This window comes from Cynocephalus volans, chromosome 6, assembly GCF_027409185.1.
Source record: "Cynocephalus volans isolate mCynVol1 chromosome 6, mCynVol1.pri, whole genome shotgun sequence".
In the NCBI taxonomy this organism is placed as follows: domain Eukaryota; kingdom Metazoa; phylum Chordata; class Mammalia; order Dermoptera; family Cynocephalidae; genus Cynocephalus; species Cynocephalus volans.
The window spans coordinates 95,697,770-95,709,105 of record NC_084465.1 but is presented as its reverse complement, the minus strand read 5'-3'; the positions used below and the strand labels follow the sequence as shown (position 1 = coordinate 95,709,105).

The 11,336-nt window shown below is 64.2% G+C and overlaps 2 protein-coding genes across 11 annotated transcripts; both read right to left on the bottom strand.

Annotated features, from left to right (window-relative positions):
- Positions 1–1,233: 1,233 nt before the first annotated feature.
- On the bottom strand, positions 1,234–3,891 carry RHBDL1 (rhomboid like 1). Of its 8 annotated transcripts, none has more exons than XM_063100186.1 (8): positions 3,754–3,891; positions 3,107–3,340; positions 2,692–2,916; positions 2,470–2,618; positions 2,180–2,292; positions 2,008–2,108; positions 1,868–1,928; positions 1,234–1,652 (listed from the first exon to the last, which is right to left on the bottom strand). In XM_063100186.1, the coding sequence occupies exons 1-8, from the start codon at positions 3,790–3,792 to the stop codon at positions 1,363–1,365; spliced, it is 1,212 nt and encodes a 403-aa protein (XP_062956256.1). In that variant the 5' UTR covers positions 3,793–3,891; the 3' UTR covers positions 1,234–1,362. The 8 variants fall into 8 exon arrangements, with proteins under 8 accessions (XP_062956256.1, XP_062956257.1, XP_062956260.1 ...); XM_063100187.1 differs by having other exon boundaries at positions 3,119–3,340; XM_063100190.1 differs by having other exon boundaries at positions 3,107–3,280.
- Positions 3,892–5,628: 1,737 nt separating this feature from the next.
- On the bottom strand, positions 5,629–11,321 carry RHOT2 (ras homolog family member T2). 3 transcript variants are annotated; one of them, XM_063099344.1, is made up of 19 exons: positions 11,260–11,321; positions 11,097–11,155; positions 10,938–11,019; positions 10,816–10,859; positions 10,032–10,085; positions 9,436–9,488; positions 9,247–9,355; positions 8,990–9,091; positions 8,751–8,849; positions 8,534–8,642; positions 8,329–8,449; positions 7,903–7,987; positions 7,685–7,827; positions 7,483–7,583; positions 7,277–7,407; positions 7,077–7,163; positions 6,824–6,934; positions 6,536–6,738; positions 5,629–6,308 (listed from the first exon to the last, which is right to left on the bottom strand). In XM_063099344.1, exons 1-19 carry the CDS (start codon positions 11,294–11,296, stop codon positions 6,185–6,187), a joined length of 1,854 nt encoding a protein of 617 aa, XP_062955414.1. In that variant the 5' UTR covers positions 11,297–11,321; the 3' UTR covers positions 5,629–6,184. The 3 variants fall into 3 exon arrangements, with proteins under 3 accessions (XP_062955414.1, XP_062955416.1, XP_062955415.1); XM_063099346.1 differs by lacking the exon at positions 6,824–6,934; XM_063099345.1 differs by lacking the exon at positions 8,751–8,849.
- Positions 11,322–11,336: the final 15 nt, after the last annotated feature.

The following is an 11,336-nucleotide window of genomic DNA, read 5'->3' as shown; positions in this document are numbered from 1 at the left end:
TCGGGGCCCTGCCCCGCGGGCTGTGAAGCTGAAAGGACCCGGGTCGCTGAGGCCTTTCTGGCTCGCCACCGAGAGGTGCCGCGGCCAGGTGCTTTGGACCCGCGTGGGCCCCCGGGCACGGCTGGAAGTCTTGGACCGCCGGCAGGGCGGCAGGGGTGAGGCATCGGTGGCTGGGCGTCCTGGTGGTCCGACGCTCCTCATCGCCCTTCCTCGGGTATCGGGAACTGCCCGCGACCGTCGGGGACGCGCGGACAGGCGCGTGACCCGGGCGGAGCTGGCGTGAGGGGGGCCTGCGGGGCGAGGCCGGGCTTGCTCAGAGTGGGTGAGGTGGGACCTGCCTCGCCCGCCTGCCCGACGTGCGGGCCGCAGGCACGGGGCTCTGCGCCCTCCGAGACCTCGGTGAGTCGGTGGGCGCGTCCTCGCCTGTGAAGTGGGCAGATGTCCGTGTTCACGCAACTGGACTCTGGGCCCCTTGGGCACGATCTTGGGCATCCCAGGGCAGGTTCTCCAAGAGGCTGTCCCGGGCTGGCGGGGACTAAGGGCTGCCCCTTCGCCTCCCACAGTATCAACCTGTCCACCCTGCAGGACACCCTCAAGCACTACCAGCTGCACCTGGGCGAGAGCGCGCCACAGCCCTTAGCCAAGGCGAGCAAACTGTTGGTGGCAGGAAGGTGTCCAGGACCCTAGTCAGGATGGGGTGGCCAACGCACCTGGGCCCCAGACTGCTTGTCCCCCTCCTTAGCCAGTGCTTTTGGACTATGGACCCCTCACCTTGTGCAGACAGTGCCATGGACCTGGGCAGTCGGGCACAAGTTGTGCCCAGTCCTGTCGCTAGACCTCGGCCCCAGCCCAGTCACCCACAAGGACACTAGGCTGGCCAAGAAGCACAGGACCCAGGCTGAGTGAACCTGGCTGTGTGTGGCTCCAGGCTTGCTCACCTGCCATGCAACCTCAGGCCTTGGGTCTCTGAGCGACAGGCTGACTAAATGGGATGGTGGTGGCCGCTATCGGAACTCAATAAATGCTCACTGAACTCACGCATGACTAGGGGGCCCACAGCCCCTCCTCAGGGGTCCCCAATTCCCACACAGACACACGGCCCTTGGTCATTGTGCCTCACACCAAGTGTAGAGATGCAAGGAAGCTTGGCTTTCATCATGGTGAGGAGGGGATCTGCTCAGCAGGTGGTGGAGGTGGTAGAAAAGCCTCTAGAGCCACAGGAAAGCCACCAAGTGCCACGTAAAATATTTATTCATTCTCCAAAAAGGCTCAGACCGCAAGTCCTGGAGGTGGGGTGGGCAGGGCAAGGTCTCCTCTGGGGCAACTTACCCAACCCTGGCCCAGCAGCCCTGGGAGGGGTTGTCAGGGCTGGAGTAAGGCTTGGCCTGAACTCAGTGGACCACAGGGGCCACCCGCCCCCATGGGGAGAAGCAGCCCTGAGACGTCTCTCCATGGAGGGCAGACATGCAGGCCCAGTGGGCGGCTGGCCCTGACCCCAGTGGCCCAGAGGAGGCAGTCAGGGTGGTGGGGGGATGTGGGCACCCAGCAGGTCGTAGGCAAAGATGTTCCAGAAGATGGCGAACAACAGGAAGGTGCCGTATGCCAGCAACACCACCCACCAGCCACACTGGTCCCGCAGGCGCTCCTCATAGCTGCGCAGGATAGTCAGGCCCATGCTCACTCCCACCACTGCGCCAGCCAGGTGCGCCATGAAGCTGGGCTGCGGGCCTGACGAGGGCAGTGGCGGGGAAAAGCGAAGCCACACGGCCCGGCCCACCTCGGAGCTCACTGCGGAAGGAGGCGGCAGGTGGGAGGTGCCCTGGGTGCCCGGCTGAGGCCCCCCAACCCCCCACCGGCCCTTACTCACTGCACACAAGGGCCAGCACCATCCTCAGCAACTTGTAGGGGCATCTCATCCCAGCCCAGTTCTGGGGGGCATGTAGACAGAGAGGCCGTAAGGCAAGCCAGGTGGGCCCCTCCCCTCCCCCCACCGGGTGGCCCCGTTACCATGACAACGTTGGCCAGGTGTGCAGAGCACAGGGCATAGACCCCACCGGAGCCCCCTACCACAGGGGCCCTCATGTCGGTAATGGAGACGGTCAGGGAGCCTGTGTGAACGAAGAGAGGGGTTAGGGGGTGGCAGGCCAGTGAGGCGGGCAGGGGTGCGCACCGGCCTCACCTGCGAGCACACCTGCCAGGTAGAGCAGGCTGATGCGAAGCACGCCGTGCACCATCTCCAGGGGCACCCCGATCATCAGCTGCAGGAGGGCATTGAACCCCAGCTGCTCCAGCCTGGCCGCAGGGGGACAGATGGGCACAAGGGCTGGGGTCAGCTATGTGGCCGGCCTGCTCCCGGCACCCCCCCACCCCCTGCCTCAAGTTGCTGCACCTCCCCCCTGTGCTGAGCTTTCCTGATATAATCAGTGGGGTGCTCAGAGGTGGGCTCGGCGAACCAGCAGCCCCACTCACCCGACATGCATGAACATGTAGGTGAGGAAGCGCCAGGCCCGAGCACGGTGCCCAGGGTGGTACACGAGGGGGCTCTTCATGTACTCGGGGTGGTAGGTCTGCAGCACCCACTTGTTGAGGCGAGCCCCATAGCACAGGAACACGATGATCTGGGGACACGAGTGTTAGGGGTCAAGGCCAGGAACACAGGAGACTACCAGGGCAGCAGGTGGGCAAGCCCACCTGGGCGAGGGTGACCGAGGCCATGAACACAGGGGGTGGGCAGCTGCGGTGCCGGTAGAAGTACCAGCGGCGGTCCACTTCACAGGGCAAGATCTCGTAGGCCACATAGCGCACGAACCGCTTGTAGACACCCAGGCCCGGCTCGTCCAGCAGCCCGTCCCGGGGCAGCGCCCGCTGTCCATTAGCAATGGCCCGCTTGAAGCTGCTGGAGCGCTTGCTGCTGATCTGGGGGGCAGGAGCCTGAGCATGGGCCACAGTTTTTCCCCCATGTCACCCTGCCACATGGCCCGCCCAGGTCCTCCCAGGGTCCCAGGCCTACATCCACAAGCCCTCCCCAGTGAGAGGGGCACCTCCCCCCTCCAGTCAGGGAACTGTGCCTGCCTATGCCTGGGCCCCACCCCTGCTGCCCACCCACCATGGCACTGACCAGGTCCACCAGCTCCTGGTAGCAGACCTGGCCCCGCTCGTTGCTCTGGGCCAGGGCCACCAACATGTCCAACTTGGCTGGGTCCAGGGGCAGCTCATGGCTGTGCACCAGGCCAGTGAAGGTGTCTGCACCGATGAAGCCTGTGTTCTCAGGGTCCAGCTGCTGGGGTTGGGGAGCCGCTGGCCAAGGCCTGAGGGCAGGCCCCACCCCCAGACCATAGGGCTGGGCCAGGCCCCCAGCACCTTCAGGCCAGGTTCCTCTGCCCACCAGGTTCCTGGACTCCACTTGGTCCCAGGAAGTGCCAGGATGCCGGTGCTTGGGTCCCAGGCCTCCAGCTCCTCGGTTCTCCAGTGCACTCCCCACCCCATTTCCACCCTACTCATCCAGAAAGGGGCCAGCCAAGATCTGAGGACAATCCCCCTCTCTCCCTCCTCCCCCAATAGCCTTGGTACAGCCAGCTCTCTCCTGGGGTCTCGGGTACAGGGGCCAAGGTAGTGCATGGAGTGGACTTGAGGGGTGGGCACTCAAGACCTCAAGGGAGGTCTTTCTGGGAGCTCAGTCCCCCCCCCCAAGCCCAGCCTAGCGTCAGGAGGGCCGCGTCGGGGGCGGTGCCAGGCCCCCCACCCGCCACTCACCTGCTCCTGGATGAGCTGCAGCAGCGAGCTCCTGTCCATAGGGCCGGGCCGGGGCCGGGGTCGGCGGCCGCGGCCGGGAGGGGCTGCTCTGCGGACTGCTCCGCTCCGCCCCGGCCGGTCCGCTCCGCCTGCTCCGCTCGGCGCCGCGCCGCGCTCGGGCCGCGTCACGGAGCCGCCTGCCCGCCCCCGCCGCCACGCGCGGCCGGGACACGCGCGCCCCCGGCACGAGCACGCGCCGCTGGGCCGCCTCCGGGCACAGCCCAGGCGGGAGCTCCCCGCCAAGCGGAGCGTCCCCGCGGCCCTGCTCTCACCCCGGCTCGGGGACGTCCTGTGCCCCAGACCGCGGACGTTCTTCCCGCGGGAGCAGCGGTGGGGAAACTGAGTCAAGGGGTGACACCGAAAGCTTCTTCCACGCAAGGCCTTTCACGACCTCCCTCGCAGCCTTCCTGGGCTTTCAAGCCTCAGGGCGGGAAGCCTTCCCTGACTGGCTGCCCCGATTACCAGTTTGTGCCCGTGTCCCTGCGGTTCATCGGCCCCCCCAGCTGGACGGTGTTTCCGCCCTGGGCCGGGAGCTCTCCTGAAAGTGGCCGCCTGCGGCAGACACACCCATCCCTGACCCAGTGCTGAGCAAGGAGTCCCCACAGCCACACACGGTGGGTGCCAAGGCCCACAGGCAGGCGTGAGGAAAGCCCTGCTGCACCTGCCCCAGCTCAGGTGACCAGCAGCAAACACGCACACACCCTGGGCTTGGGCTGAGGTGCCGACCCTCGCGTAGCTCTACACCCAACAGCAGGGCCTCTGGGCCCAGAAAGGCACGAGGGCTGTGCACAGGTGTTCAGACAGACCCAAGGACAGTGGAGCAGAGCCCCCAATGGGCAGGGCTGCAGTTGGGATGAGGGAGGGAGCCTAATCCTGGGGAGGGTGGGCAGACTCCCTCCAAAGATGGAGGTGACAGAGACCAAGGGGATGTGTTACCATGGCCACCCCTCCAAAGGCCACTCAGAACTGTACCCGCTGTTGCAGGGATGCCAGGGGTCAGGCCAACTGCTCCCGGCTGCAGGGCCTCAGAGTGACACAGCAGGCTAAAAATAGCATCTTGCCCTCCCCTGAAGCCGGCTGAGAACCACAAGGAGAGGGCCAGTGGAGCTGGGAGGTTGGTGGGGAGGGTGGGGGTACCTCAGGGTCTAACTCGACTTGGGCATCCCTGCAGGGTAGGCAGCACAGCAGAGTGAGTGCCCCCCTGCCACTCCCCAAAAGCAGATGTGCAGAGGGAACTCATGTCTGTGGACTTGTCGGGTGGCCTTGGGGAGGTGGCCATACTGTGGGTTATCTCAGCTATGGTCCCCAGGACCCATACATCTGAGCCCCAAGTGAGCCCCTCCCTCCAGCCTGGGCTGTCCTGCTTCCCTTAGGCCAGGGCTCTGGCAGTTCCTGCTCGGGGGCAGGTCATTATAGCACACCTGGTCACAGGTTCTCAACACAGCTCAGCCAAACTGACTGAATACCGAGGTTTGGGGAGTGGGCAGTGCTGGGGGGCACAGCTGGCCATGAGGAAAGGGGCAGGCATCAGGAGAGGGACCTCAGGCACCAGGGGGGCCCCCAGCAACATTCCCAGAGAATACACCATCTGCTTGCAGTGGGCTCTCAGCCCCAGACCGCATGACCTCAATGGATGCTGATGCTCCTGGACCACAGCTGGCCGTAAGTGGACCTTCCAGGGGCCACTCACCACATGGGCCTGAGGCCTCAGAATGGGGATCCAGGAAGGAAGGGAGGCTGGGGGCCAGGGTGACATTTCCAGCCCACACCAAGATAAAGAACATGTTTTAGGTTGATTAAAAACAGCTGTCTTCAGATAGGGATCTGAGAGATAGAAATGATACAAGTGGTGTTTAATCAGGAAACCCAATCTCATGTCTTCTGCAGCGGAGGCCAGGGAAAAGACTCCAAATTGGATGGAAGGGTGGGGGCGCTGCACGACAGTCCCAGCCACTTCCTGCTCTGACCCCCACCTTTGGCCCAAAGTTCTGTCTTCTGGCCCCCTTCATACCCACTGGCTGCCCAGGGCCAGGAAGAAGGGGTGAAGCCCTGAGAATTCTGGGGTCTGGGGTCATTTCCTCGCCCATGCCCCCAGACCCCCAACACACATGATATCCACAAAGGTGAGCAATGCCCAACAGCTGTGGCTGGTCCACGGGGGCCTTCCACTCAGCACGTCTGCCGCTGCCCACACTTGGGCCTGGGCAGGAGGCAGGGTGGCGGCAGCACACAGGGCTCTGCCATGGCAGACTGTCTTCAGGAGCAACGGTTCAGACAGAAGGGACCCCCTGAGCAGTGGCCGCGGCACCAGTGCCTTGGGGGCCCTGAGGTCAGACTGCTGGGCTGAGAGCCAGGTCCAGGTCACGGAAGGGGGCTCAGGATCCCCAGAGCCTCATCGGCTCTTCACCAAGACCCTGTAGAGTGCGAAGCTGAGGATTGCAGCCATGGTGGCCCCGATGACCCCCAGCAACCCCCGGAACCAGGAAGTGGGCTGCAGCTCTGCATGGACCAGGTGTCTGCAGGAGAGAGGGGCACGTGCCAGATGCTTGCTGCTGGACACCCCTCAACTGTCAACAGTTGCAGAGCCACACGAGCAGGACTCTGACACCACGAGGGCAGGCTTTGTGCCACACAGAACCCACTACTCCCCAGCAACCCTGACCCTAGCTCCCGATGATACAGCTGTCCCACTGCCCAGGGGACAGGCCACCCTCCTACTGGGGCTGTGGTGCTGGATACCCACGGGAAGGTGGCCATGGTGGCGAGCCGGGTGAAGATAGCCATGCTGGGCTCAGCTGGGCCAGCACAGGAGAATGGCATGGGGGCAGCCAGCTGGTGCCTGCGGCAGAACTCGGCTGGTGACAGGCCCGGTGGCACCATGTCTTCAGGCAGGTCGGCCTTAGACGCAACAAAGAGGCAGGGCGTCTGTCCATCCATGTAGTGGCTCTGTGAGGGGAGGGGTGGCATGAGGACAAAGTCCCAGGGCAGCCGAGGCAGAGTTTGCTGCAGGGACCCTAGGGCCAGGCCTTGCCTTGTAGATATTGGTACAGTGCACAAAGGACTTGAGGTCACTGCTGTCAAACATCAAGCAGGCGACGTCACAGGCGGTGTCTGGCAAGCAGTCTGCACCCACCTCACACAGCTGGGACAGACAGCAGCCTCAGGGAGGGGTCCCCAGGGGCTGAGTCCCCCACAGCCATGCTGGGATAGCTTCTGCAGGTGAGAGGATGAGCACGTCGGGTGTCCCTGGGTCCACCCTCAGCACAGCCCCTCCTGGCACTCACGATCAGGTACTTCTCCTGCCCGTTGACTTGCACTGTGTCAATGGCATATGCTGGAGTGTCCTCAGGGGACTTTCTGGTGTCCTGGTGCTAAGGGGAAGGGAAGAGAACCCCTAATGCTCTCTGGTCCCGACACTCCCCAGAGTGCCCGGCTCTTCCCCCAGAGTCCCAGGTGGAGGATGAGGGTCTGCGCAGACGCTCACCCCTAGCCTGCGGCCGAGGAAGGCCTGCAGAAAGGCAGACTTGCCCACTCCTCGGGCCCCCACCACCTTGCACATGAGGACACTCCGCTGCGTCTGCCCCTTCTCCTGGTCCAGCCTCTTCTCACGGGTGACTACAAGGACAAACCCAGGTGAGGACAGCTGCCAATGGGGGCTGGGCCCAGGGCCTGGGGAGTGTGGGCACCCACCTGTGATGGCCTGGGCCTGGGAGTCCTGCTCACAAAGAGTGGGGTAGCCCAGGTAGCCAAGGTGCCCCAGGCAGCGCTGGACGTCCAGGTAGGTCACCAGGCTGGGGGTGGGCGGGAGGCACAGCATTATGGTGGGGAGGGTGGTGGTGGCGGGCCGGGTTGCAGCAGGCAGGTGAGGCTAGAGCGGAAAGGCCACACTCACGTCCACTGGCAGAGGTACCCGTGCAGGGGCAGCTGGTCCGCCTCCATGCGAACCGTGCGCGAGAGCTCAGGGCCCCAGGGGGCTGCTGGGAACACACTGAAGAAACTCTGCAGCTCTTCAGGCGAGAGGGCACCGTCGTGGTCCTGAGGGCAGAGAGTCCGTGGTGACATATATGGGGAAGTGGCTGTGGAGGACGGCAGAGGGCCCAGCATGCTCACCTGGTCGTGCTTGTCAAACACGCTCTGTACAAACTGGTAGCCGAGATGATTGAGCTCGGTGCTGCAGCCAGGAGGCACATGGAGCCTGCAGGGACAAATGGTTGTGGTTTCTAAGGGATCCTGCACCACTGTGCTAGATGCATCCCCTGGCTGTCCCCCTGCCCACCCCATCTATGCAGCTGGACCCTCCATACAGGATCTAGAAGCGCCGTCCCCTTCCCCTGTGGCTGGGGGAGGAAGGTGGCCATCTGCTCCGTGTGTGGAATGCCTGACTGAGGTCCCAGGCAGTCCAACCGCAGCAGGGTACCCCAAAGGCAGGCAGGCCTGGCAGGCAACCCGTGCTGCAGGACACAACCCCAGATGGGCTGCTAAGTGGGACCTACCAACCCCCAGGGAGGTGATCCTCAAGCCCCACCCTCCACTTACGGTGGGAAGAGGTAGTCAGAATTCAGCTCAAGTGAGTCGCCGTAGCCAAAGCGTCGCAGGATGGTCCACGTGGTCTCATGTCGGCCACGCTGGATGAAGAGCGTGTTCAGGAAGAGGAAGCCTATGCCAGACAGGACAAGGGTCATGCCAGGCACAGCTGGCCCACTCCCACACTCCAGGGGTGCAGGCGGGCATCTGGCCTCACCGTCCAGGGTTAGCCGGTCATCCCGCACACCACCTGCCACATTCTTGCACACCACCATCTTCACGTCCTCCAGGGCCTGTGGGGCCAGGGGGTGCCCAAAGCAGGAATTCTGCCTCCGAGAGGAAGTTGCTGTGAGTCAGTGGCTGCCCTGAGACAGCCAGACCTGATCACAGGGCAGCCGAGGCTGGGGGTGGGTGTGAGGTGGGGGGTAGGGCACCTGAAAAGCACTGAGCTCCTCATCGCTGAGCGCCTGGTCCAGGTCCTTGTCCGAGAGCCTGAAGATGCGCGTGAGGGCCTGGGCGCACGCAGGCCTCAGCTGCAGAGACAGCAGCTCAGCACCCCCAAGGGGCCCCTGTTCCATCTGCCCTACGGCTCCCAGTCCCTTGCTCTCCCCACCTAATGCCCCATAGGGGCTCCTGCGGGAGCGAATGTGTGGGGCCCAAGCCCACTGCCCACCTGCTTGGCCTCAGGGTCGTAGAGGGGGGCTGTGGGGTGCAGGACAGCCTTCTGAGCATAGTAGAACAGCTCTGAGATGTTCCTCAGGTTCTTGGCCGAACACTGGGAGAGCAGGGACCAGCTCAGGGATATCCCCAGAGGAAAAGCACAGTGAGTTGGGGTCCCCCACCCTCACCCCCGAATTCCTGTCCTCGCCACAGAACCTCCTCCCCTTCTCTACTAAGCACTGGGGCCGGCTGCGAAGCCCCTGCCCCCACCTCCACGCAGGTCTCGATCTCGGGAAACTGGCTCATGATTGGCAGCACGGTGTCCATGGAGCTCCCTGGCCGCAGGTCCGACTTGTTCCCCACCAGGATGATGGGCACCCTGGAGGAAGAGACCCACAGTCACCAAGGATGGGGAATCCTGTGGGGCCCAGACCTCAACCCAGAGGCCCTGATCATTACCTGGGCCCTCTCTCTGTTCCCCCATTCACCAGCGGGATCCATTTAGTTCGGATCTGAAAGGCAAGGCCTGGCTGTGAAGTTAGGCTGCCCACCCTGGCCGTGGCTCCCACCTGGAGCTGGCACCTGCCTCCGGGAGAGCAGGAGGGGAGGTCGATGCCAACTGAGGGCCAGAGTCATAGCCACCAGGAATGAAGCTCATGGGAGAAAGGAGGAGCCATGCAGGGCCTTGTCCATCCCATCCTAGCAGGTCCAGACGCCCCCTCAAAGAGCTGGGGTCACGGGCCCAAGGCAGCCCCTGACGCAGGCCCTCAGTTACTCCCCCTCAGGTTCTGAAATTAGGGAGGGGAGAGGGGCTGCTGGCCTAAGTGGTTCAGACTGGCGGCCATCCCAGGCTTTCTGTGGGGAGATGGGGTCACAAGGGACCCACCCCAGGGTAGTTCCACGTGAGGCTCCCCAAAATGCTCATTAGAGATGGTCTGGCCACAGAGTAGGGGGAGGGCCCACCTGGGCCACTGTGTCTCTGCACTGAACACAGGCAGCTGACTGAGTGAGACACAGCAGCAGGGATGTAGGATGGGTAACAAGCTCTTGCTCACCTTCTCAATGGTGGCCTCCTCAGAGACATCATACACCACGCAAACCACATTTGCCTGCAGGGAGAGCAGCGAGGCACAGGGTGACACAACCCAGGCCACTCCACACCATCCAGAGGCTCCAGCACGTCCCAGCTCACAGGCAGGACAGGGTGTGGCTCCAAAGCCTGAGAAGCCCACCCTTCCCTGGAACCTGCCCCAGCCCGGTGTTCACAGAGCAGGCAAGGCAGCCCTGACCTCAGCTCCTCCTATCTCACTACCAGTAGTCAGCGTGATAAGGGTGGGGGCTGCCCCTGATAGCTGTAGCCTGTACCCTTGCCTAGTGATGCCCCCAGGACACAATGGTGACTGCAGGGGACCAGCAATGCTCAGTCCAGCATGTGTGCTCTGGTAATAGGTGAGCTCCCATCACCACGGCACCCCCACAGCCCGGAGATCTGGAGCGGCAGACTAGAGAACACAGCACGGGGGAGGTGACCAGAGCAGAGCTGTTTGTAGAGTGGCTCCAAAGCACACCAGGGTGTGTTTCCCAGAGTCCAGGGAACAGCCAAGGCTGGTCAGCCACGTGGGCAGAAGGGAGGGAGGAGCCAGGGAAGGTCCTCTCTCCAGGATCTGCGTGGGTCCTGGTTCCCACGACTTTCGCACCAAGAGGTCACGGCAGAATTACATGGCAGAGGACACACTGAGCCCCTTAATCCGATTCCTCAGAGGACAAAGCAGATCAGGCGGTGCGGGCAGCCAGCCCCGAGGGCAGAGCGGCGGCCCGTGCCCCGCACCCTTCCCGTACCTTGTGGATCTCGTCCTGGAGCTCCTCGTCCGTCTGCTCGGCCTCTAGACGGAGCAAGAGACGCCGCTGCAGACGCCGAGAAGCCCGGCGGGCGGGGCGGGCATGCGGGGCGGGCGTGGTACCTGAGTAGTCCACGATGTGGGTAGGCACCCTCTCGGGGGTCACGTCCGCGGGGATCGTGATCTCTTCTGCCCGCGGTGGAACCTGCAACGGACCGGGCAGCGCTGACCGGGGCCCGCAGCCGGCCCAGGGCCTCGATCCGCCTGCGGCGCTGGCCTCACCTCCTCGGGGAACTCCTCGCCCACCAGTGACAGGATCAGCGACGTCTTCCCCACCTGGGCTGCGCGGGCAGGGAGGGTGGTCGGCGCGGGGCGGCCAAGGTCACGGCGCCCGCGGCCCCCAGACCCCGGACCTGCGGCCCCCGACCCCTGCCCGGGCACCTACCCTCGCCCAGCAACAGGATGCGCACGTCCCGCCTCATAGCTGCCGGAGCTGCCACCACCCCACCCCCGGCCCCGATC

Bases quoted from the DNA above. Each gene is read 5' to 3' on its own strand.
- RHBDL1 (XM_063100186.1), bottom strand. From the start codon at position 3,792: ATGGACAGGAGCTCGCTGCTGCAGCTCATCCAGGAGCAG. The intron at 3,341-3,753 runs GTGAGTGGCGGG...GGCCTGGCCCAG, and splicing joins TGCAGCTCATCCAGGAGCAG to CCCTATGGTCTGGGGGTGGG. The intron at 2,917-3,106 runs GTGGGTGGGCAG...CCTGCCCCCCAG, and splicing joins TGGACCTGGTCAGTGCCATG to ATCAGCAGCAAGCGCTCCAG.
- RHOT2 (XM_063099344.1), bottom strand. From the start codon at position 11,296: ATGAGGCGGGACGTGCGCATCCTGTTGCTGGGCGAGG. The intron at 11,020-11,096 runs GTGAGGCCAGCG...GGTCCGTTGCAG, and splicing joins GCGAGGAGTTCCCCGAGGAG to GTTCCACCGCGGGCAGAAGA. The intron at 6,309-6,535 runs GTGGGTATCCAG...TCTCTCCTGCAG, and splicing joins GCCACCATGGCCACCTTCCC to ACACCTGGTCCATGCAGAGC.